The sequence below is a fragment of the Bombina bombina genome, chromosome 3 (assembly GCF_027579735.1).
Source record: "Bombina bombina isolate aBomBom1 chromosome 3, aBomBom1.pri, whole genome shotgun sequence".
In the NCBI taxonomy this organism is placed as follows: Eukaryota; Metazoa; Chordata; class Amphibia; order Anura; family Bombinatoridae; genus Bombina; species Bombina bombina.
The window spans coordinates 658442874-658470371 of NC_069501.1; the positions used below are offsets into that span (position 1 = coordinate 658442874).

A 27498-nucleotide genomic window follows, 5' to 3' on the forward strand; every position below is an offset into this window, starting at 1 on the left:
CTGCTTTGCAAAGCTGATCAACTGAAGCTTCATTCTTAAAAGCCCACGAAGTGGAGACTGATCTAGTAGAATGAGCTGTAATTCTCTGAGGCGGGGCTTGACCCGACTCCAAATAAGCTTGATGAATCAAAAGCTTTAACCAAGAGGCCAAGGAAATAGCAGAGGCCTTCTGACCTTTCCTAGGACCAGAAAATATAACAAATAGACTAGAAGTCTTCCTGAAATCTTTAGTAGCTTCAACATAATATTTCAAAGCTCTCACCACATCCAAAGAATGTAAGGATCTTTCCAAAAGATTCTTAGGATTAGGACACAAGGAAGGGACAACAATTTCTCTACTAATGTTGTTAGAATTCACAACCTTAGGTAAAAATTCAAAAGAAGTCCGCAAAACCGCCTTATCCTGATGAAAAAATCAGAAAAGTAGATTCACAAGAAAGAGCAGATAGCTCAGAAACTCTTCTAACAGAAGAGATGGCCAAAAGGAACAACACTTTCCAAGAAAGTAGTTTAATGCCCAAAGAATACATAGGCTCAAATGGAGGAGCCTGTAAAGCCTTCAGAACCAAATTAAGACTCCAAGTAGGAGAAATTGATTTAATAACAGGCTTAATACGAACTAAAGCCTGTACAAAACAGTGTATATCAGGAAGTATAGCAATCTTTCTGTGAAATAAAACAGAAAGAGCGGAGATTTGTCCTTTCAAGGAACTTGCAGACAAACCCTTATCCAAACCATCCTGAAGAAACTGTAAAATTCTAGGAATTCTAAAAGAATGCAAAGAAAATTTATGAGAACACCACCATGAAATGTAAGTCTTCCTAACTCTATAATAAATCTTTCTAGAGACAGATTTACGAGCTTGTAACATAGTATTAATCACTGAGTCAGAGAAACCTCTATGACTTAGAACTAAGCGTTCAATTTCCATACCTTCAAATTTAATGATTTGAGATCCTGATGGAAAAACGGACCTTGAGATAGTAGGTCTGGCCTTAACGGAAGTGGCCAAGGCGGGCAACTGGACATCCGAACCAGATCTGCATACCAAAACCTGTGTGGCCATGCTGGCAGCACCAGCAACACAAATGATTGTTCCATGATGATTTTGGAAATCACTCTTGGAAGGAGAACTAGAGGCGGGAAGAAGTAAGCATAATGAACGGTTCTCTCTTTAACAGAGGCCAAAACTGAAGAGCTCTGAGAATTGCACGGAGTTCTAAAATATTTATTGGTAATCTCGCCTCTTGAGATTTCCAAACCCCTTGTGCTGTCAGAGATCCCCAAACAGCTCCCCAACCTGAGAGACTCGCATCTGTTGTGATCACAGTCCAGGTTGGCCGAACAAAAGAAGCCCCTTGAACTAAATGATGGTGATCTATCCACCATGTCAGAGAGTGTCGTACATTGGGATTTAAGGATATTAATTGTGATATCTTTGTATAATCCCTGCACCATTGATTCAGCATACAAAGCTGAAGAGGTCTCATGTGAAAACGAGCAATAGGGATCGCGTCCGATGCTGCAGTCATGAGACCTAAAACTTCCATGCACATAACCACTGAAGGGAATGACTGAGACTGAAGGTGCCGGCAGGCTGCAACCAATTTTAAACGTCTTTTGTCTGTTAGAGACAGAGTCATGGACACTGAATCTATCTAGAAGCCTAAAAAGGTGACCCTTGTCTCAGGAATCAAGAAACTCTTTGGTAAATTGATCCTCCAACCATGTTTCCGAAGAAACAACACTAGTTGATTCGTGTGAGATTCTGCAGAACGTAAAGACTGAGCTAGTACCAAGATATCGTCCAAATAAGGAAACACCGCAATACCCTGTTCTCTGATTACAGAGAGTAGGGCACCCAGAACCTTTGAAAAGATTCTTGGAGCTGTTGCTAGGCCAAATGGAAGAGCAACAAATTGGTAATGCTTGTCTAGAAAAAAGAATCTCAGAAACTGATAATGTTCTGGATGAATCGGAATATGAAGGTATGCATCATGCAAGTCTATTGTGGACATATGTCCTTGCTGAACAAAAGGCAGAATAGTCCTTATAGTCACCATCTTGAAAGTTGGTACTCTTGCATAACAATTCAAAATTTTCAGATCCAGAACTGGTCTGAATAAATTTTCCTTCTTTGGGACAATGAATAGATTTGAATAAAACCCCAAACCTTGTTCCAGAAGAGGAACTGGCATGATTACCCCTGAAGACTCCAGGTCTGAAACACACTTCAGGAAAGCCTGAGCTTTTACTGGATTTACTGGGATACGTGTGAGAAAAAATCATCTCACAGGAGGTCTTACTCTGAATCCTATTCGATACCCTTGAGAGACAATGCTCTGAATCCATTGGTTTTGAACAGATTTTATCCAACTATCCTTGAAAAACCTTAATCTGCCCCCTACCAGCTTAGCTGGAATGAGGGCCGCACCTTCATGCGGACTTAGGGGCTGACTTTGGTTTCCTAAAAGGCTTGGATTTATTCCAATTAGAGGAAGGCTTCCAATTGGAGGCAGATTCCTTGGGGGAAGGATTGAATTTTTGTTCCTTATTCTGACGAAAGGAACAAAAACAGTTAGAAGCCTTAGATTTACCCTTAGGTTTTTTATCCTGAGGCAGAAAAACTCCCTTTCCCCCAGTAACAGTTGTAATAATAGAATCCAGCGGGGACCCAAATAAATTATTACCTTGGAAAGAAAGAGATAGTAATCTAGAATTAGATGTCATATCAGCATTCCAGGATTTAAGCCACAAAGCTCTTCTAGCTAAAATAGCTAAAGACATGGTTCTAACATAAATTTGATAATATAAAAAATAGCATCATAAATAAAATGATTAGCATATTGCAGTAAGCGAATAATGCTAGATAAGTCAGAATCCAATTCCTGTTGCGCTAAATTCTCCAACCAGAAAGTTGATGCAGCCGCAACATCAGCCAAAGAAATTGTAGGTCTAAGAAGATGACCTGAATATAAATAGGCCATCCTTAGATAAGATTCAAGCTTCCTATCTAAAGGATCCTTAAAGGAAGTACTATCTTCCATAGGAATAGTGGTACATTTAGCAAGAGTAGAAATAGCCCCATCAACTTTGGGGATCTTTTCCCAAAACTCTATAGATTTTGCTGGTAAAGGATACAATTTTTTAAACCTTGAAGAAGGAATAAAAGAAGTACCTGGCTTATTCCATTCCTTTAGAAATCATATCAGAAATAGCCTCAGGAATAGGAAAAACCCCTGGAGAAACCACAGGAGGTTTAAAAACAGCATTTAAACGTTTATTAGACTGAACGTCAAGAGGACTGGTTATCTCAATATCCAAAGTAATTAACACTTCTTTTAATAAAGAACGCATATATACTCCATTTTAAATAAATAAGTAGATTTGTTAGTGTCAATGTCTGAGGAAGGATCTTCTGAATCAGATAGATCCTCATCAGAAGAGGATAAATTATTATGTTGTTGGTCATTTGAAATTTCATCAACTAAATGAGAAGTTTTAAAAACATAATTTATGCTTACCTGATAAATTCCTTTCTCCTGTAGTGTGATCAGTCCACGGGTCATCATTACTTCTGGGATATTAACTCCTCCCCAACAGGAAGTGCAAGAGGATCACCCAGCAGAGCTGCTATATAGCTCCTCCCCTCTACGTCACACCCAGTCATTCGACCAAGAACCAACGAGAAAGGAGAAGCTAAAGGGTGCAGTGGTGACTGGAGTATAATTTAAAAATTTAGACCTGCCATAAAAAACAGGGCGGGCCGTGGACTGATCACACTACAGGAGAAAGGAATTTATCAGGTAAGCATAAATTATGTTTTCTCCTGTTAAGTGTGATCAGTCCACGGGTCATCATTACTTCTGGGATACCAATACCAAAGCAAAAGTACACGGATGACGGGAGGGATAGGCAGGATCTTTATACAGAAGGAACCACTGCCTGAAGAACCTTTCTCCCAAAAATAGCCTCCGAAGAAGCAAAAGTGTCAAATTTGTAAAATTTGGAAAAAGTATGAAGCGAAGACCAAGTTGCAGCCTTGCAAATCTGTTCAACAGAGGCCTCATTCTTAAAGGCCCAAGTGGAAGCCACAGCTCTAGTGGAATGAGCTGTAATTCTTTCAGGAGGCTGCTGTCCAGCAGTCTCATAGGCTAAACGTATTATGCTACGAAGCCAAAAAGAGAGAGAGGTAGCCGAAGCTTTTTGACCTCTCCTCTGACCAGAGTAAACGACAAACAGTGAAGATGTTTGTCGAAAATCTTTAGTTGCCTGTAAATAAAATTTTAGGGCACGAACTACATCTAGATTGTGCAGAAGTCGTTCCTTCTTTGAGGAAGGATTAGGACACAAGGATGGAACAACAATCTCCTGATTGATATTCCTGTTAGTGACTACCTTAGGTAAGAACCCAGGTTTAGTACGCAGAACTACCTTATCCGAGTGAAAAATCAGATAAGGAGAATCACAATGTAAGGCTGATAACTCAGAGACTCTTCGAGCCGAGGAAATAGCCATTAAAAATAGAACTTTCCAAGATAACAATTTTATATCAACGGAATGAAGGGGTTCAAACGGAACGCCCTGTAAAACGTTAAGAACAAGGTTTAAACTCCATGGCGGAGCAACATTTTTAAACACAGGCTTAATCCTGGCCAAAGCCTGACAAAAAGCCTGGACGTCTGGAACTTCTGACAGACGTTTGTGTAACAAAATGGACAGAGCTGAGATCTGTCCCTTTAAAGAACTAGCGGATAAGCCCTTTTCTAAACCCTCTTGTAGAAAAGACAATATCCTAGGAATCCTAACCTTACTCCAAGAGTAACCTTTGGATTCGCACCAATACAGGTATTTACGCCATATTTTATGATAAATCTTTCTGGTAACAGGCTTCCTAGCCTGTATCAGGGTATCAATTACTGACTCCGAGAATCCACGTTTTGATAAAATCAAGCGTTCAATCTCCAGGCAGTCAGCTTCAGAGAAATTAGATTTTGATGTTTGAAGGGACCCTGAATCAGAAGGTCCTGTCTCAGAGGCAGAGACCAAGGTGGACAGGATGACATGTCCACTAGATCTGCATACCAGGTCCTGCGAGGCCACGCAGGCGCTATTAGAATTACTGATGCTCTCTCCTGTTTGATTCTGGCGATCAATCGAGGAAGCATCGGAAAGGGTGGAAACACATAAGCTCTCCCGAAGGTCCAAGGTGCTGTCAAAGCATCTACTAGGGCCGCTCCCGGATCCCTGGATCTGGACCCGTAACGAGGAAGCTTGGCGTTCTGTTGAGACGCCATGAGATCTATCTCTGGTTTGCCCCAACGTCGAAGTATTTGGGCAAAGACCTCCGGATGAAGTTCCCACTCCCCCGGATGAAAAGTCTGACGACTTAGGAAATCCGCCTCCCAGTTCTCCACTCCCGGAATGTGGATTGCTGAGAGATGGCAAGAGTGAGACTCTGCCCAACGAATTATCTTTGATACTTCCATCATCGCTAGGGAGCTTCTTGTTCCTCCTTGATGGTTGATGTAAGCTACAGTCGTGATGTTGTCCGACTGAAATCTGATGAACCCCCGAGTTGTTAACTGGGGCCAAGCCAGAAGGGCATTGAGAACTGCTCTCAATTCCAGAATGTTTATTGGCAGGAGACTCTCCTCCTGAGTCCATGATCCCTGAGCCTTCAGGGAATTCCAGACAGCGCCCCAATCTAACAGGCTGGCGTCTGTTGTTACAATTGTCCAATTTGGCCTGCTGAATGGCATCCCCTTGGACAGATGTGGCCGAGAAAGCCACCACAGAAGAGAATTTCTGGTCTCTTGATCCAGATTCAGAGTGGGGGACAAATCTGAGTAATCCCCATTCCACTGACTTAGCATGCATAATTGCAGCGGTCTGAGGTGTAGGCGTGCAAAGGGGACTATGTCCATTGCCGCTACCATTAAGCCGATCACCTCCATACATTGAGCCACTGACGGGTGTTGAATGGAATGAAGGACACGGCAGGCGTTTTGAAGTTTTGTTAACCTGTCTTCTGTCAGGTAAATCTTCATTTCTACAGAATCTATAAGAGTCCCCAAGAAGGGAACTGTTGTGAGTGGAACGAGAGAACTCTTCTTTTCGTTTACCTTCCACCCATGCGATCTTAGAAATGCCAGTACAAACTCTGTATGAGACTTGGCAGTTTGAAAACTTGAAGCTTGAATCAGAATGTCGTCTAGGTATGGAGCTACCGAGATTCCTCGCGGTCTTAGCACCGCCAGAAGAGCCCCCAGAACCTTTGTGAAGATTCTTGGAGCCGTAGCCAACCCGAATGGAAGAGCTACAAACTGGTAATGCCTGTCTAGGAAGGCAAACCTTAGATACCGGAAATGATCTCTGTGAATCGGTATGTGAAGGTAAGCATCCTTTAAATCCACTGTGGTCATGTACTGACCCTTTTGGATCATGGGTAGGATTGTCCGAATAGTTTCCATTTTGAACGATGGAACTCTTAGGAATTTGTTTAGGATCTTTAAATCCAAGATTGGTCTGAAGGTTCCTTCTTTCTTGGGAACCACAAACAGATTTGAGTAAAACCCCTGTCCGTGTTCCGACCGCGGAACCGGGAGGATCACTCCCATTAGTAAAAGATCTTGTACACAGCGTAGAAACGCCTCTTTCTTTATTTGGTTTGTTGACAACCTTGACAGATGGAATCTCCCTTTTGGGGGAGAGGATTTGAAGTCCAGAAGATATCCCTGAGATATGATCTCTAACGCCCAGGGATCCTGGACATCTCTTGCCCAAGCCTGGGCGAAGAGAGAAAGTCTGCCCCCCACTAGATCCGTTCCCGGATCGGTGGCCCTCAATTCATGCTGTCTTAGGGGCAGCAGCAGGTTTTCTGGCCTGCTTGCTCTTGTTCCAGGACTGGTTAGGTCTCCAGCCTTGTCTGTAGCGAGCAACAGCTCCTTCCTGTTTTGGTGCAGAGGAAGTTGATGCTGCTCCTGTCTTGAAATTACGAAAGGAACGAAAATTAGACTGTCTAGCCTTGGGCTTGGCTCTGTCTTGAGGCAGGGCGTGGCCTTTACCTCCTGTAATGTCAGCGATAATTTCCTTCAAACCGGGCCCGAATAAGGTCTGCCCTTTGAAAGGTATGTTGAGTAACTTAGATTTAGAAGTAACATCAGCTGACCAGGATTTTAGCCACAGTGCTCTGCGTGCCTGAATGGCGAATCCGGAATTCTTAGCCGTAAGTTTAGTTAAATGTACAACGGCATCTGAAACAAATGAATTAGCTAGCTTAAGTGTTTTAAGCTTGTTTGAAATTTCCTCTATAGAGTCAAGAGTTTCTTCCAGGGACTCTGACCAAAAGGCTGATGCGGCCGTGACAGACGCAATACATGCAAGAGGTTGCAATATAAAACCTTGTTGAACAAACATTTTCTTAAGGTAACCTTCTAATTTTTTATCCATTGGATCAGAAAAAGCACAGCTATCCTCCACCGGGATAGTGGTACGCTTAGCCAGCGTCAAAACCGCTCCCTCCACCTTAGGGATCGTCTGCCATAAGTCCCGTGTGGTGGCGTCTATTGGAAACATTTTTCTAAATACAGGAGGGGGGGAAAAGGGCACACCGGGCCTATCCCACTCCTTAGTAATTATCTCTGTAAGCCTCTTAGGTATAGGAAATATGTCAGTACTCGCCGGTACCGCATAGTATCTATCCAGCCTACATAATTTCTCTGGAATTGCAACGGTGTTACAATCATTCAGAGCCGCTAATACCTCCCCTAACAGTACGCGGAGGTTTTCAAGCTTAAACTTAAAATTAGAAATGTCTGAATCCACTCTAATGGGATCAGAACCGTCACCTGCAGATTGAAGCTCTCCGTCCTCATGTTCTGCATACTGTGACGCAGTATCTGACATGGCCCTATTATTATCAGCGCACTCTGTTCTCATCCCAGAGTGATCACGCTTCCCTCTAAGTTCTGGTAATTTAGACAAAACTTCAGTCATAACATTAGCCATGTCCTGCAATGTGATTTGTAATGGCCGCCCTGAAGTACTCGGCGTTACCATATCACGCACCTCCCGAGCGGGAGATGCAGGTACTGACAGTCGGCATAACTTTCCTCTCGTTGTCTGGTGAAAGCTGTTCAATTTGTACAGATTGACTTTTATTTAAAGTAGCATCAATACAATTAGTACATAAATTTCTATTGGGCTCCACTTTGGCTTTAGCACATATAGCACAGAGATATTCCTCTGAGTCAGACATGTTTAACACACTAGCAAATAACCAGCAAACTTGGAAATACTTTTCAATTCACTTTTATATATAGTATGAAAAAAAACGCACTGTGCCTTTAAGAAGCACAGAAAGATATGACAGTTGAGTACAATAAAACAGATAATTTTATGAAAACAAACTTTTTTCTCAGTAAAAATACAATTTTAGCAAAGGATTGCTCCCATTAGTAATGGATAACTAGCCCTTAAATAGCAGAAAAAAAGTACAGAATGTAACGTTTTTTATCACAGTCAAGCACAATCTCACAGGTCTGCTGTGAGTGATTACCTCCCTCAAAATAACTTTTGAAGACCCCTGAGCTCTGTAGAGACGAACCGGATCATGCAGGGAAGAAGAACAGACTTGTGACTGAATTTTTGATGCGTAGTAAAAGCGCCAAATTCAGCCCCTCCCCCTCACACACAACAGTGAGGGAGATCAGTAAACTGTCATAAATCAAACAAAATGCCCGCCAAGTGGATAAAACTAATGCCCAAATAAGTTTTCACCCAGTACCTCAGAAATATAAACGATTTCACATGCCAGCAAAAAACGTTTAACATCAATAAATGTATTTGTCATAAAAAGCCTGCTGCAAGCCGTTTTTACTGTAAAATAGGCTAAAGCTTTATGTAAACAGTATTATATCAGTGAAATGCCATTCCCCAGAATACTGAAGTGAAAATATACATACATGACAGCCTGATACCAGTTGCTACTACTGCATTTAAGGCTGAACTTACTTTATATAGGTATTTGCAGTATTTTCTAGTCAATTCCATTCTCAGAAAATAATATGCTGCTACATACCTCTTTGCAGGTGAACCTGCCCGCTGTCCCCTGATCTGAAGTATACCTCACCCCTCAGATGGCCGAGAACAGCAACATGATCTTAACTACTCCGGTTAAAATCATACAGAAAAACTCAGGTAGACTCTTCTTCAAATTCTCCCTGAGAAGGAACAACACACTCCGGTGCTGTTTTAAAATAACAAACTTTTGATTGAAGTTATAAAAACTAAGTAAAATCACCACAGTCCTCTCACACATCCTATCTATTAGTTGGGTGCAAGAGAATGACTGGGTGTGACGTAGAGGGGAGGAGCTATATAGCAGCTCTGCTGGGTGATCCTCTTGCACTTCCTGTTGGGGAGGAGTTAATATCCCAGAAGTAATGATGACCCGTGGACTGATCACACTTAACAGGAGAAAGACCTTTTACATTTATTTGAAGGTGGAAATGCAGACAAAGCCTTCAGAATAGAATCAGAAACAAATTCTTTAAAATTTACAGGTATATCATGCACATTAGAAGTTGAAGGAACTGCAACTGGCAATGAACTATTACTAATGGATACACTATCTGCATGTAAAAGTTTATCATGATAACTATTACAAATGACATTCGGCGAGATAATTTCTACAATTTTACAACAAATGCACTTAGCTTTGGTTGAACCGATTTCAGGCAGCAATGTTCCAGTAGAAGCTTCTGAGGCAGGATCAGGTTAAGACATCTTGCAAAATGTAAGATAAAAAACAACATATAAAGCAAAATTATCAATTTCCTTATATGACAGTTTCAGGAATGGGAAAAAATGCAAATAGCATAGCCCTCTAATAGAAAAAAGCAAGAGGCAAATATCAATGGGGTATTGAAATAATAAAAAATAACCGGAAATAACACACTCGCGTCATTAATGACGCAACAGTGTGAAAGGTCTTGGCGTCAAGTATGACGCCGGAAGTGACGAACTTGCATCATAGACGTACTTTTCCGCGCCAAAAAAATTTAGCGCCAAGAATGACGCAATAAAGTTTAGCATTTGTCGCACCGCGGGCCTAATACCGCCCGCAATTGGTAAGAAGTAGTCAATTGAAAAAAAGACTAAACCCCAGGTAAGAAATAAATTTCATATTTAAAAGATGTTTATATTCCCCAAATATGAAACTGACAGTCTGCAGAAGGAAATACATGAACCTGACTCATGGCAAATATAAGTACAATACGTATATTTAGAACTTTATATAAATGCATAAAGTGCCAAACCATAGCTGAGGTGTCTTAAGAAATAAAAAACATACTTACCAAAAGACACCCATCCACGTATAGCAGATAACCAAACCAGTACTAAAACAGTTATTAGTAGAGGTAATGGTAAATTGAGAGTATATCGTCGATCTGAAAAGGGAGGTAGGAGATGAATCTCTACGACCGATAACAGAGAACCAATGAAATAGACCCCCGTTAGGGAAATCATCGTATTCAATAAGTGATACTCCCTTCATGTCCCTCTGACATTCGCTGTACTCTGAGAGGAATCGGGCTTCAACAATGCTGAGAAGCACATATCAACGTAGAAATCTTAGCACAAACTTACTTCACCACCTCCATAGGAGGCAAAGTTTGAAAAACTGAATTGTGGGTGTGGTGAGGGGTGTATTTATAGGCATTTTGAGGTTTGGGAAACTTTGCCCCTCCTGGTAGGATTGTATATCCCATATGTCACTAGCTCATGGACTCTTGCCAATTACATGAAAGAAATGTATATCCCATACATCACTAGCTCATGGACTCATTCATATAGAGCATGTCATTTTTAGACAATTTTAAATTCACTATTTTTAAATGCGCTTCGCTCTTATGGTATGCCTTGTTGAAAAAGAATACGCATATATCCTACACTAGTGGGAGCTAACTGCGGATTGGTGACTGCACACATTCGGCTCTTGTGATTGGCTTACTAGATGTGTTCTGCAAGCTGCCAGTAGTGCAATGCTGTTCCTTCAGCAAAGGATAACAAGATAATGAAGCACATTTGATAATAGAAGTAATTTGGAAAGTTGTTTAAAATCTTATGCTCTATCCAAATCACAAAAGAAAAGTTAGGGTTTTCCTGTCCCTTTAAGCATTTCCTTAAATATTTATTTTACTAAATGAGTATGAAGGTGAGAAAAAATAAATAGGGAGTCGAATAAACAAAATGCAAAACAATTTGTAAACAGGAACTTAAAGGGACAGTCAAGTCCAATTTTTTTTTCATGATTTAAATAGAGCATGCAATTTTAAACAACTTCCCAATTTACTTTTATCACCAATTTTGCTTTGTTCTGTTTTGCTTGGTATTCTTAGTTGAAAGCTAAACCTAGGAGGTTCATATGCTAATTTCTTAGACCTTGAAGACTGCCTCTAATCTGAATACATTTTGACCACTAGAGGGCATTAGTTCATATGTTTCATATAGATAACATTGAGCGCATGCACGTAAAGTGACCTAGGAGTGAGCACTGATTGGCTAAACTGCATGTCTGTCAAAAGAACTGAAATAAGGGGGCAGTCAGCAGAAGCTTAGATACAAGATAATTACAGAGGTAAAACGTGTATTATATTATCTGGTATTGACTGTCCCTTTAACCATTCCTGTGTTTAGCGTGTGTTATTTAAAAGAAGTATAAAACATACCCAAGGGTAACTACTTTTCTTGTCTTCTCCATACACATTGATTGAATTTCCAAACTGAGAAGGTCATCTTGCTTGGAGCTAGAAGGTGCTTCAGAAGGACATCCGTTTATTCCAGACCTAGGTGATCCATGCCTGCTGCTGTTCTTTGTGCTATTACTGCAACCTGAAAATGTATAGGTTAAAAAGAAAAAAGTGTCAATGTAATGCACAGTCAAAGCAAATAAAAAACAAAAAAACAACAATATTATTTATGTAAGAACTTACCTGATAAATTAATTTATTTCATGGTGGCAAAAGTCCACAAGCTGTTACTTATGCGATATACATTCCTACCAGGAGGAGGCAAAGTTTCCAAAACCTCAAACCTATAAAAAATAAAATAATGTCTTTTATGACAAAAAACTAAAAACAACTGCCTGAAGGACCTTTCTACCAAAAGCTGCAAAAAACATCAAAATGGTAAAATTTTGTAAAGGTATGCAGAGAAGACCAAGTGGTTGTTTTGAAAATTTGATCAACTGAAGCTTAATTCTTGAAACCCCAAGATGTGGCAACCGATCTAGTAGAATGAGCTGTAATTCTCTGAGGTGGGGGGCTGACCCGCCTCCAAATAAGCTTTGTGAATCACAAGCTTTAACCTAGAGGTTAAAGAAAATGCAGAGGCCTTCTGGCCTTTCTTAGGACCAGAAAAAGAACAGAAACTAAAATCTTTAGTTTCATCAATATAATATCAAATATAAAATGATGGCAAGGAGTTTTCAGTAGCATTTTTGGATTAGTACACAAGGAGGGAAATATATTTTCCCTATTAATGTTGTGAGAGTTAACAACTTTAGGTAAAAATGGAAAACTAGTCCGCAAAACAGCTTTATCCTGATGGGAAATCAGATAAGGAGACTCACAAGTGAAAGCAGACAATTCAGAAACTCCTCTAGCAGAAGAGATAGCCAAAGGAAAAAGCACTTTCCAAGAAAGTAGTTAAAAGCCCAATTTATGCATAGGTTGAAAAGGAGGAGCCTGTAACACTTTTTAATACTAGGTTAAGACTCTGGGGAGGAGAAATATACCTAATAACAGGTTTAATCTGGATTAAAGCCTGAACAAAACAATTAACATCAGGAAGATTAGCAATCTTCCTTTGAAATAATACAGAACGGGCAGAAGTTCAAAGAACAGGCAGATAAGCCTTTATCTAAACCATTATGTAGAAATTGAAGAATCATAGGAATTATTAAAGAATGCCAGGAATAATCAAGGGTAGTACACCACTAAATATTATTTTTCAAAATTTCGTGATAGATCTTTCTGGAAACAGGCTTGTGAGCCTGAATCATATTGTGAATCATCTATGACTGAGAACTAAGCATTTCATTTCCATGCCATTAAGTTAAAATTTTTAAGATCTGGATGGAAGAAGGGACATTGAGACAGAAGGTCTGGCCTTAAAGGTAGAGGCCATGGCAGGCAACTGGATATTAGGACCCGTTCCTCATACCAAATCCTGTAAAGGCCACGGTGGGGCTACAAGCATTACAAACTATTATTCCACTTTGATTTTGGAAATCACTCTGGGAAGCAGGAAATATGTAAGCAGGCTGGAAAGACCAGAGAACTGCTAGAGAATCCAACACCTCTGCCTGAGGATCCCTGGACCTTGCAAAGTACCTGTGAAGTTTGTTTTTTAAACGAGAGGCCATCCAATCTATTTCTGGTAGGCCCCATAGTTGTACAATCAGATAGAACACAACTTGGTGGAGAGACTACTCTACGGGATGTAGGAATTGACATCTGAGGTAATCTGCCCCCCAGTTGTCTACACCTGGGATGTGAATTGCAGAGATGAGTTGGTTTCTGCCCAAGAAAGAATTTGAGATACCTCTATCATGGCTAGGGAACTTTGAGATCCCCCTTGATGATTGACATAAGCTACTGTTGTAATAATGTTTGTCTGAAAAAGGAGATAAGGCTCCCTTTTCAATAGAGGTCAAGCCTGAAGGACCCTAAAGAGAGCACAGAGTTCCAAAATATTAATTGGTAAGCTCGCCTCCTGAGGATTCCAAACCCCTTGTGCTGTCAGAGTCCCCAAGACAGCTCCCCAACCTGAAAGACTTGCATCTGTGGTGATCACAGACCAGGTAGTGCGAGCAAAAGAAGCACCTTGAATAATTGATTGGTGATTTAGCCGCCAAGTCAGAGATAGGTGTGTTTTGGAACCTAAGAATATCTGCTAAGATATCAGAGTATAATCCTTGCACCATTAGTGTAGCATACAAAGCTGAAGAGGTTTCATATGGAATTGCGTCCAATGCTGCAATCATGAGGCCGAGTACTTCCATACACTGAGCCACTGAAGGGAATGAGAGAGACTGAAGGTTCAGACAAGCTGATATCAATTTTATTCATCTCTTTTTGTTAGGGAAAGAGTCATGGACACTGAATCTATCTGGAAACCTAAAAAGGTGATCTTTGTCCGAGGAATCAAGGAACTCTTTTTTTAAATTGATCCTCCAACCATGTCTTTGAAAAAACAGCAATAGTTGTTTTGTGTGAGATTCTGCTAAATTAAAAGATTGAGCTAGTATACCAAGATATCGTCCAAGTAAGGAAGGAAATACTGCAATACCCGGTACTCTAATTATAGATAAAAGGGCACCAAGAACCTTGGTAAATATTCTTGGAGCTGTTGCTAGACCAAACAGAAAAGCAACACACTGGTAATGCTTTTCCAGAAAGGAGAACCTTAGGAACTGGTAATGTTCTGGGTGTATACAGATGTGAAGGTAAGCATCCTGTAAAACTACTGTGGACATAAAGTGACCTTGTTGAACAAACGACAGAATAGTCCTTATAGTTTCCATCTTAGAAGTTGGAATTCTTACAAATTTGTCTGAATTTCCCTTCTTTGGTACAATGAAGAGATTTGAATAAAAACCAACCCCTTGTTCCAGTAAAGGAACTGGGACAATTACTTCCATATTTTCCAGATCCGAAACATATTTTAGAAAGGCCTGAGCTTTCACAGGATGTTTTGGAATATGGGTGAGAAAAAACCCCTCTATGTTACAAGACTAAGTTTGGCGCCAAGTGTGTATTCCTAAGCTCCCTTACATGCAAAATCTTCCCAAAAAGTAGCCAAAAATTAAGAACAGAAATAAAAGCAGTGGGTAGGGAGCGCTAATAAAGCTACGGAATCCTAGAGGATAATAAAATAAAGTCCTATTATAGGTAAAACAACGTGTTTATCAATGTAACAATTTATAAAACAGTATGTACAGCATAAAAGGCATATAGGGATGTCTCCCTGGATGGCAAAATCTAATTAGATACTCAAAATAGTGTTTTTCTCATAGTAAAAGCCAAAATTAACTTCTGTATTACAAGTCTTGAAGGTAAAGGTGTACCGCTCACTTTTTTGGCCAGTCTTGGAAATACCGCAAATCCACTTACGTCAATTGCGTATCCTATATTTTCAATGGGACTTGCATAGCGCCGGTATTACGAGACTGCCAAAAAGTGAGCGGTACACCCTCCCCTGTCAAGACTGGTACCGTATTTTAAAGTCAGTAGTTAAGAGTTTTATGCTACAGCGTTGTAGTGTAAAACTCTTAACTAAAGTGCTAAAAAGTACACTAACACCCATAAACTACCTATTAACCCCTAAACCGAGCCCTCCCCCACATCGCAAACACTAAAATACATTTTTTAACCCCTAATCTGCTAAACCGGACATCGCCGCCACTATAATAAATATATTAACCCCTAAACTGCCGCACTACCGCCTCGCAAACATTAGTTATATTATTAACCCCTAATCTGCCGTCCCTAACATCGCCGACACCTACCTACATTTATTAACCCCTAATCTGCCGTCCCCAACATCGTCGCCACTATACTAAAGTTATTAACCCCTAAATCTAACCCTAACCCCCCCTAACAAATATAATTTAAATAAATCTAAATAAAATTCCTATCATTAACTAAATAATTCCTATTTAAAACTAAATACTTACCTATAAAATAAACCCTAAGCTAGCTACAATATAACTAATAGTTTTTACTTTTATTTTACAGGCAACTTTGTATTTATTTTAACTAGGTACAATAGTTATTAACTAGTTATTAACTATTTAATAACTACCTAGCTAAAATAAATACAAAAGTACCTGTAAAATAAAACCTAACCTAAGTTACAATTACACCTAACACTACACTATAATTAAAGGGACAATCTAGTATAAATTAAACATTCATTATTCAGATAGGACTTTTAATTTTAATCAACTTTCCAATTTACTTTTATCATCAAATTTGCTTTTTTCTCTTGGTATTCTTAGTTTAAACTAAACATAGGTAGTCTCATATACTAATTTCTAAGCCTTTGAGGGCTGCCTCTTATCACATGCTTTTTAAATCTCTTTTCAACACAAAGAGACAGAAAGTACACGTGGGCCATATAGATAACACTGTGCTCAGGCACAGAGGGTTATTTAAGATCTAGCACAAAACAATGCTAAATGCAAGACAATAGAAAATAAGTCACAGTCATGTGATCAGAGGGCTGGAAGAAGGTTCCTAGATAAAAGGTAATCACAGAGGTAAAAAGTATATTAATATAACTGTGTTGGTTTTGCAAAACTGGGGAATGGATAATAAAGGGATTATCTATCTTTTAAAACAATAACAGTTCTATGGTAGACTGTCCCTTTAAATAAATTAACTAATTTAACAACAATTAAATACAATTAAATAAAATTATCTAAAGTACAAAAAAAACAAACACTAAATTACAGAAAATAATAAACAAATTACAATACTTTTAAACTAATTACACCTAATCTAATCCCCCTAAAAGAATAAAAAAGCCCCTCCAAATTAAAAAAAGCCCTACCCTACACTAAATTACAAATAGCCCTTAAAAGGGCCTTTTGCAGGGCATTGCCCCAAAGTAATCAGCTTTTTCAACTGTAAAAAAATTACAAACCCCCCCCCAACATTAAAACCCACCACCCACACAACCAACCCTACTCTAAAACCCACCCAATACCCCCTTAAAAAACCCTAACACTAAACCCTTGAATATCACCTTACCGGGAGAAGTCTTCATCCAACCGGTCCGAAGTCCTCAACGAATCCGGCAGAAGTGGTCCTCCAGACGGGCAGAAGTCTTCATCCAGACGGCATCTTCTATCTTCATCTATCCAGCGCGGAGCGGGTCCATCTTCAAGACATCCGACGCGGAGCATCTGTTATGGAGTTATTATGCAAATACCTTTATTTCTATACATCCTCTTCAATCGACGGCTAACACAGAATGAAGGTACCTTTAAGTGACGTCATGCAAGATGGTGTCCCTTCAATTCCGATTGGCTGATAGAATTCTATCAGCCAATCAGAATTAAGGTAGAAAAAAAATCCTATGCAATCAGCCAATAGAATGCGAGCTCAATCCTATTGGCTGATTGCATCAGCCAATAGGATTTTTTCCACCTTAATTCCGATTGGCTGATAGAATTCTATCAGCCAATCGGAATTGAAGGGACGCCATCTTGGATGACGTCACTTAAAGGTACCTTCATTCTGTGTTAGCTGTCGATTGAAGAGGATGCTATGCGTCGGATGTCTTGAAGATGGACCCGCTCCGTGGCGGATGGATGAAGATAGAAGATGCTGTCTGAAGACTTCTGCCCGTCTGGAGGACCACTTCGCCTGGCTTCGTTGAGGACTTCGGCCCGGTTGGATGAAGACTTCTCCCGGTAAGGTGATCTTCAAAGGGTTAGTGTTAGGTTTTTTTAAGGGGGTATTGGGTGGGTTTTAGAGTAGGGTTGGTTGTGTGGGTTTTAATGTGGGGGGGGATTTGTAATTTTTTTTACAGGTAAAAGAGCTGATTACTTTGGGGCAATGCCCCGCAAAAGGCCCTTTTAAGGGCTATTTGTAATTTAGTGTAGGGTAGGGCTTTTTTATTTTGGGGGGGCTTTTTTATTTTGTTAGGGGGATTAGATTAGGTGTAATTAGTTTAAAAATATTGTAATTTGTTTATTATTTTCTGTAATTTAGTATTTTTTTTTTGGTACTTTAAATAATTTTATTTAATTGTATTTAATTTAGGGAATTAATTTAATTGTAGTGTTAGGTGTAATTGTAACTTAGGAAAGGTTTTATTTTACAGGTAACTTTGCATTTAGTTTAGCTAGGTAGTTATTAAATAGTTAATAACTATTTAATAACTATTGTACCTAGTTAAAATAAATACAAACTTGCCTGTAAAATAAAAATAACCCTAAGATAGCTACAATGTAAATATTAGTTATATTGTAGCTATCTTAGGGTTTATTTTACAGCTAAGTATTTAGTTTTAAATAGGAATAATTTAGTTCATTATAGTAATTTTATTTAGATTTCTTTTAATTATATTTAAGTTAGGGGGTGTTAGGTTTAGGGTTAGACTTAGGTTAATAAATGTAGGTAGGTCGCGGCGACATAGGGGCGGCAGATTAGGGGTTAATAAATATAATGTAGGTGTCCGCGATGTTGGGGGCAGCAGATTAGGGGTTCATAAGTATAATGTAGGTGGCGGCGGTGTCCGGAGCGGCAGATTAGGGGTTAATAAGTGTAAGATTAGGGGTTTTTAGACTCGGGGTTCATGTTAGGGTGTTAGGTGTAGACATAAATTTGATTTCCCCATAGGAATCAATGCAGCTGCGTTAAGGAGCTTTACGCTGCTTTTTTGCAGGTGTTAGACTTTTTTTCAGCCGGCTGTCCCCGTTGATTCCTATGGGGAAATCGTGCACGAGCACGTTACACCAGCTCACTGCTAACGTGAGAAGCGCTGGTATTGGAGTGCGTTAAGGAGCAGAATTTTGCTCAACACTCACTTCTTGTCTGGGTTGTAAAAACCCGTAATACCAGCGCTGTCTGTAAGTGAGCGGTGAGCATAAGCTGCTCGTTCGTACCGCACAGCTCAAAACGAAAAACTCATAATCTAGCCGATAGTTAATATAAAACTGCATAAAAGATTGTACCAATAAAACAAACTGAAATTCAATAAAACAATTCTGATTCCACCTTAATACCTGAATTTGACCGTATAGACTCCTTGTGTTTATTAAGGATATGTATCCTCATGCAGCATAGTCACATTCAGATGTAGTGTATAAATCACTGTGATAGCTATTGCTTGTCAACACAGATCAAAATTGCACCTTGTGAAGGATGAGTTCTGCCAGTCGGCAATACTTTGTTTGTAAGGATAAAAGTATTCAATCTTACCGGTAGCCTCAGACATGCTTATCTGCAAATTTAGGCTTGCAGCGTTCTTCTCCGGTGGTCCGTATATTTTGCGGCATCCCCCTTAGGGCCCACGTGACTCAGATTATATTACTTTTTTTTGTAAAAACAGTGGACCCAGATCCGCTACTATGTTGCATGCCCAGGCGTGTTGCAGGAACTTTAGAAAACAAATGGGCGTTTGTGGTATTGCAGCTTTCCCTGTACTTGGTATTCAAGATCTTGCAGGTAAAGAAATACAATTCTTAGAATCCTCTATTGGCAATACTAGAACTCCTCAAATGGTGGTCAACAAGTTGACGCGTTTTGCCCTAGTAGGGGCTTTATCAAAACATGTCCCCATAGGAGGTCTGATTCTAAATCCAATTTGATATCCCGAGAATTAGCCACCAATCAAGCAAGCGCTATCCAGGTGCCGGAAGCAAAATGGGCCGGCTCCTAAGCTTACATTCTTGCTTTTTCAAATAAAGATACCAAGAGAACGAAGCAAAATTGACAATAATAGTAAAATAGAAAGTTGTTTAAAATTGCATGCTCTATATGAATTATGAAAGAAAAAAATTGTGTTTCACATCCCTTTAATATATATGCATAGTATAATTTTCTTAATATAAGCATAGTATATTTTAGATTTAAAGGGATATGAAACCCAATTTTTTCCTTTCATGATTCAGATAGAGCATGGGATTATATAAAACTTTCTAATTTACTTCTATTATCCATTTTTCTTTGTATCTTTTATTGAAAAGCAAGGACATATGCTTAGGAGCCGGCCCATTTCTGTGGCACTATATGGCAGTGGTTTTGCAAGAATGTTATTTATTTGCAAGATCACTAGATGGCAGCAATATTTCCTGCCATGTAGTCCCCCAAATGCTTACCTAGGTAACTCTTCAACAAAGATTATCATGGTAAAAACGCAAATTTAATAAAAGAAGTAAATTGGAAACTTTTTTTTAAATGGTCTGAATCACAAAATAAGTTTTTGGGGTTTTAAAGGACCCGTAAAATATTTTTCAAACATGTGAATAATATATAAATTCAGAGTGTTATTGCATTGTCTTTTTATTCTGAACTTGTTAATCACGCAGTTCTACTGTATTTAGTGGTCCTTTAAAATTGTATGCTCTATCTGAATCATGAAAGAAAAATGTTGCGTTTCATGTCCCTTTAAGAACTGTATTGCAAGTAATATGCATATAAATTAACTTTTATATTTTAAACTGTGATTTTAATTTGTTTACAATCTTGGGACATGCCTCTTGAGTTTAATTTGATTTACTGTGGCCAATTACGAGGTAGATATAAATGAGCTCCTGAACTACTCAAGCGCACAATGTACCACGGTTAGACCTATGAATCCTGCAGGATACACTTTAACCAACTGGGAAAAGAGGCAAAATAAATAATTAAATAAAATTGCCAAAGTTGTTTTAACACAGTATTAAAGAGTTTCTATTGTATAGTACCTTAAAAAGAACATATTGCTCAACATACATTCTATAAATTATGAAAAAGAAAATGTATGATCCAAACATACAAGAGAGAAAAACTCAGTAGCGCATATATAAAAAAAAAAGGTGTAGTTAGTAACTACTTAGATCCAACCATTGCTAGGGTGAGTTATAAGTGTTCAATAAACTTTCAGGTTAATGTGCGGTGTGACTATAAACTTGGACGGTAGCCAGAATGCATGTGCCGGAATATTTCTCCCCACTGCTGCCCAAGCCTGCTTTCTTCTTACCGGAATTTTTGAGGAATCTGCGATGCACGGGTACCATATATAAGGTGTAGAATATAAGAAAATGCAAAGTAAAAATGAAAGTCAAATTTGAAACGAGGTACGTGGACCCAGAGAGACCAACATGAACCTGTGGTAAACCCACTCTCTGGGTCCACGTACCTCGTTTCAAATTTGACTTTCATTTTTACTTTGCATTTTCTTATATTCTACACCTTATATATTTTTTATCAACAAGTTGGGCACTCCAGCTATTTATATGATATACTATCTAAAAGTAGCATTTTACCCTAGAATGTTTACCGCTCTTTACAGTCTCATTGCAACTCTATAGAAATAAATTACAATTTATTTATTAGTTTGTGCTCAAAAGTTATAGTATTTACATATATTCATAGTGGTTTAGGAGTATAGTCCTATACATTGATATCTTGTTATGCTTAGTTTATTGTTTAGTTATTATTTTTTGCCCACATTTCCCATTTTGTTCTCCTCTTTCTTAAATCTTATACCTTGTCACGCTATATGTAATACCATAAGACAGGCATCAATAATGTCTGCTGTACATTTGTTATGTTATGGAGACTGTTTAGATTTTCGCAGAACGTGCATATTATGTAAGCTCCAGGTGTGTTTTACATTTTTTAACCAATTAGATTTTAGGTATCTTTACTTAAGAGGTGTGTCACATAGCACTATAGGCTATGACTACGGCTTAAAGCCGAAACGCGTAAGCCAGACAGTGCCACACCTGGTGCTATTCTTTCATTTTTCCTTGTTGTGTGTGCCTTTCGATTTTAACCTTGTTTCCAATAAAAGACGTTTTTATGAATTCAACCCAGGACTATCGCTTCTATTTCTATTTTTAAAGAAAATGTATGATGCATACCGGGTTTTTCTTTATTTAAAACCAAGATTAGTTCACCAGAGTAAGTGCTCTATTAGCAATTATCATTCAGTTACATTTTTATTGTCATCTGCATGTTGGAAAAAAACAACAACAGGATCCAACTGCGATCGGTGATCACTTGGCTTATTGATATCTTTGGATTTCAAAATAATCTTGTAGAATTTCACCATGTTCTTGCAACATTTAATAGTAAATGTCCTTAAAGGGATATTAAAGACTTCAAGATGTTAATATAAAATGATAAATCGTATATATAAAAAATACTCTGCAATATGCGTTCATTATTTATTTTGTCCCCTTTTCCTGTAATTCCATTCTAAAATTGTGAGATTTTTATTTCCTGTTACAAATGGAAGTGCAGAAAACTTATATTCCACACAGCCGTTGGCTGCTCACTCTAGTGACCTATTTATAACTGTCCCTAATTGGTCGCAGCAGAGAAAGTAACCTAAGTTACAACATGGTAGCTCCCATTCTTTTATAGACACTAAAATTTTACACTTATTTTTTTAATATTTAAACAACTAATGAAACTCAAAATAATGCACCTACGTGTTATTCCCAGACTAATCTTTTCACTGACAACATCATTCAATCTAGCATTTATTTATTGTTTAATGTCCCTTTAAATGGAAAAAGGAATAATGCTTGCATGTCAGATGCACGCTCCTATGTATGTCCTTGAACAAGCAATCTGATTTGATGTTTAAAGTTTTTCTATAATTGGATGTTGCTATTGAGGACATTTTGAGGTAAAATATCTTCCTTTTACATAAAGATGTTTATGTAATATTATAACTAATATTTTAATCACCTTTTTACAGTGATTTACCATTTGTTTAAAGGGACAGTTAAGTCCAAAAAAACTTTCATGATTTAAATAAGGAATGTAATTTTAAACAACTTTCCAATTTACTTGTATCACCAATTTTGCTTTGTTCTCTTGGTATTCTTAGTTGAAAGTTAATTCTAGGAGGTTCATATGCTAATTTCTTAGACCTTGAAGACTGCCTCTAATCTGACTGCATTTTGACCACTAGAGGGCATTAGTTCATGTGTTTCATATAGATAACATTGAGCTCATGCACGTGAAGTTACCCTGGAGTGAGCACTGATTGGCAAAAAAGTAAGTCTGTCAAAAGAACTGAAAAAGGGGGCAGTTTGCAGAGGCTTAGATACAAGGTAATCACAGAGGTAAAAAGTATATTAATATAACTGTGTTGGTTACGCAAAACTGGGGAATGGGTAATAATAAAGGGATTATCTTTCTTTTTAAACAACAATAATTCTGGTGTTGACTGTCAATTTAACATGTCCCTTAAAAGGTTTATATGAGGCTTTTATGAGGATGGATAACTAAAAACAAAATGTTTGCTTACCTGATAAATGTCTTTCTTTCTGGACATGGAGAGTCCATGACATCATTTCAATTACTAGTGGGATATTCACTCCTGGCCAGCAGGAGGAGGCAAAGAGCACCACAGCAACGCTGTTAAGTGTCACTTCCCTTACCCATAACATCAAGTCATTCAGCCGAAGGGAAATGGAAAAAGATGATAACACAAAGGTGTAGAGGTGCCTGAGGTTTAGTAAACTTTACTGTAATCTAAAGGGTGAGCTTGTGGACTCTCCATGTCCAGAAAGAAAGACATTTATCAGGTAAGCATACATTTTGTTTTCTTTCCTAAGACATGGAGAGTCCACGACATCACTCTAATTACTAGTGGGAACCAATACCCAAGCTAGAGGACACAGAATAAACAGGGAGGGAGAACAAGACAACAGGCCTAAACCAAAGGCACCACCGCTTGAAGAACCTTTCTCCCAAAAGAAGCCTCAGCCGAGGCAAAAGTATCAAAACTTCCACAGAAGTTTCATTTTTGAAAGCCCAAGAAGAGGAGGCAGCCCTAGTGGAATGAGCCGTAATTCTCTCAGGAGGCTGCTGACTAGCAGTCTCATAAGAAAAACGAATAATACTTCTTAACCAGAGGGAAAGAGAAGTAGAAGTCGCATTCTGACCCCTAGGCTTTCCTGAGAAGCAAGCAAACAAACACGGCAGAAGACTGGCGAAAATCATTAGTAGCCTGTAAATAGAATTTTAAAGCACGCACAACATGCAAGTTATGCAACAAACTTTCCTTTTGAGGAGGAGGATTAGGACAAAGAGAAGGAGCAATTTCTTGATTAATATTTCTTTCCGAAACCACCTTAGGGAGAAACCCCAATTTAATTCTAAGAACTGCCTTATCCGCATGAAAAACAAGGTAAGGGGAATCTCACTGTAAAGCCGAGAGTTTCGAAACACTACGAGCAGAGGAAATAGCAATAAAGAACAACACTTTCCAAGATAATAACTTAATATCTACAGAATGCATTGGCTCAAACAGAACCTGCTGCAAAACTAAGAACAAGATTCAAGCTCCAAGGAGGAGCAACAGATTTAAACACAGGCCTAATTCTAACCAGAGCCTGACAAAAAGATTGAACATCTGGCACATCCACCAGACATTTGTGTAAAAAAATTGACAGTGCAGAAATCTGACCATTCAGAGAACTGACTGACAACCCTTTCTTCAGACCTTCCTGGAGAAAAGACAAATTCTAGGAATCCTGACCCTACTCCAAGAGAAGCCTTTCGATTCACACCATTATAGGTATTTACGCCATACCTTATGGTAAATCTTACGAGTAACAGGCTTGCGAGCCTGAAGCATGGTATCAATAACTGAAAAACCACGCTTGGCCAGAACTAAGCGTTCAATCTCCATGCAGTCAGCTTTAAAGAAACGAGATTTGGATGGAGGAAAGAACCCCGAGTTAGAGTTAGAAGGTCCTTCCTCAGAGGTAACCTCCAAGGAGAAAGAGATGACATGTTTACTAGGTCTGCAAACCAGATCCTGCAAAGCCATGCAGGAGCTATAAGAATTACAGATGCTCTCTCCTGCTTGATACGATCAATGACTTGTGGAAGGAGAGCAAACGGAGGAAACAGGTATACTAGACCAAAATCACAAGGAACCGCCAGAGCATCTATCAGGGCGGCCTGAGGATCTCTTTACCTTGAACCGTACCTTGGAAGCTTGGCGTTCTGACGAGACACCATCAGATCTAGCACAGTCACCACCCACTTGAGGGTTAACCTCTAGAACACTTCCGGATGGAGAGCCCACTCCCCTGGCCCAAACTGCTCCCCAGCCTAGCAGGCTGACATCCGTGGTCACAATCACCCAGGAGAGTCTCTGAAAGCATGTTCCCTGAGACAGATGATCCTGAGATATCCACCACAAAGGAGAGTCGATTGTCAACTGGTCAAGATCTATCCTCTGGGACAGATCCAAATGGTTTCCATTCCTTTGACTGAGCATGCATAGCTCATAAATGGAATCGAGCAAAGGGAACAATGTCCATGGATTCGACCATCAGATTAATTACCAGAGAGAGGAAAGAAGAGATCATTTGTGCTTTTCTGACCTCCGTCAGAAAAATCTTCATAGATAGGGAATCTATGATGGTCCCTAGTTAAAAAGATGGCGCCTGAACCAAGATGTTGTCCAGATAAGGCGCTACTGCGATTCCCTGAGACCTGACAACTGCCAAGAGAGTCCCCATAACTTTTGAAAAAAGTCTGGGAACTGTGGCAAGGCCAAACGGAAGAGCTACAAACTGAAAGTGCTTGTCCAGGAAAGCAAATCTCAGGAACTTGTGATGATCCCTGTAGATGGGAACATGCAAATACGCGTCCTTCAGGTCTATGGTCGTCATGAACTGACCCTCTTGGACCAAAGGAAGAATGGAACGGATGGTTTCCATTTTGAAGGACGGTACCCTAAGAAATTTGTTAAGATACTTCAGGTCTAAAATGGGACGAAAAGTTCCCTCTTTTGTGGGAACCACAAACAGATTTTAATAAAATCCTAGGCCCAGTTCCCATAGTGGAACTGGAACAATCACTCCCAGGGAGGAAAGGTCCTGAGTGCAGTTCAAGAATGCCTCTCTTTTTACCTGGTCTGCAGATAATCTTGAGAGGTGGAATCTGCCCCTGGGAGGACAAGCTTTGAAGTCTATTTTGTAGCCCTGGGATACTATGTCCAAAGCCCAAGGGTCTGGGACATACCTTGTCCAAGTTTGTTGAAACAAGGAAAGTCTGCCCCCACTTGATCCAGTAGGGGACCCTTCATGCTGACTTAGACTCAGATGAGGGCTTCTTTGATAGTTTCCCCTTATTCCAAGACTGATTGGGTCTCCAAGAGGACTTGAAATGCTCCGGTTTGGAAGAGGAAGACTTCTGTGACCTTTAAAGTTACGAAAGGAACGAAAATTTGAATTTTGATGCCCCTTAGGTTTGCGGGCTAGATCAGTAATCCAGACATCTTGGCTCCCAATCTAATGACTTGCATGTTCACATCAGAAATAAAGGAATTGGCTAGTTTGAGGGCCTTAATCCTATCTTGGATCTCCACCAACTGAGTTTCCTCTAAAACCAACTCTGACAAAGCATTGCACCAATAAGATGCCGCACTTGCCACTGTGGCAATACAGACTGCAGGTTGCCATTGTAGACCCTGATGAACATACATTTTCTTTAAATAAGCCTCCAGTTTTTTGTCCATGGGATCCTTAAAGGAACAGCTATCCTCAATAGGAATCATGGTTCCAAAGTAGAAATAGCCCCTTCTACCTTAGGCACTGTGCACCATGAGTCTCGAATGGAGTCAGCAACAGGAAACATCTTTTTAAAAATGGGAGACGTGGATAAAGATATCCCTGGCTAATCCCACACCTGTGCAATGATCTCCAACACACTGTCTGGAACCGGAAACACTTCCACAGGGGAAGGAACATCATAGTATTTGTTAAGTTTACTAGATTTCTTAGGGTTAACAGCGACAGAAGAATCGGAGTCGTCCAAAGTAGCCAGTACCTCCTTTAACAGTACACAAAGGTGTTCAAGCTTAAATCTGAAGTGTACATATGCAAAACAGAAAGAGAAGCAGTCTGCCAGGAACTGGCAGACTGCTTCTGTTTCTATTTTGCATATGTAACTATGACCCTGGGGATAGTCTCCCTATGGGTGATGGGGGAAACCAGACGTGGACTCCTTGCACAATGTGCTTAGAGGAATATGGCTGCACCTCACTGACGAGGCCCACAGAAGGCCGAAACGAACGTCTGGGGTTGCCTTTTCCTTGTTCAGAGGAGAATTGCCTGGTATTTCGGGGCTGGACTGACCATGTCGGCGGGATCAGACTGATATACTACAGGAATGTTTTTCTCTGTGAAAAGCACAATTGGGCAGAAAGAAGCTACTTCCAGGTGGTAATCGGGCCATAGAACAAGCTATTGATGCTGCTGTTCGTTACTGGCAGACTGCTTCTCTTTCTGTTTTGCATATGTAAATATGACTCTGGGGGATAGTCTCCCTATGGGTGATGGGATAAACCAGAAGTGGACTCCTTGCCCAATGTGCTTAGAGGAATATGGCTGCACCTCACTGACGAGGCCCACAGAAGGCCGAAATGATAGTCTGGGGTTGCCTTTTCCTGTGACTGATATACTACAGGAAAGTTTTTCTCTGTGAAAAGCACAATTAGGCAGAAAGAAACTACTTCCAGGTGGTAAATGGGCCATAGAACAAGCTATTGATGCTGCTGTTCGTTCCTGGCAGACTGCTTCTCTTTCTGTTTTGCATAAATCTGAAGTTTACCTCTTCAGAGTCAGTCAAAGGAATTATACTGTCCAAATCTGAGATTTCACCCTCAGAAGCTACCGAGGTATCCTCCTCATCAGACTTAGGATGCAGGTCAACCTTCGCAGCAGCAGAGGCAAC

General features: G+C 39.6%; 1 protein-coding gene across 1 annotated transcript in view; it reads right to left on the reverse strand.

The window, feature by feature from the left end:
• TRIM37 (tripartite motif containing 37) overlaps positions 1-27498 on the reverse strand; it is a 1136753-nt gene that overhangs the window by 205150 nt on the left and 904105 nt on the right. Inside the window, exon 21 of the mRNA XM_053707386.1 lies at positions 11737-11899. Within this exon, the coding sequence (XP_053563361.1) occupies positions 11737-11899 (163 nt within the window). The remainder of the gene's footprint in view (positions 1-11736; positions 11900-27498) is intronic.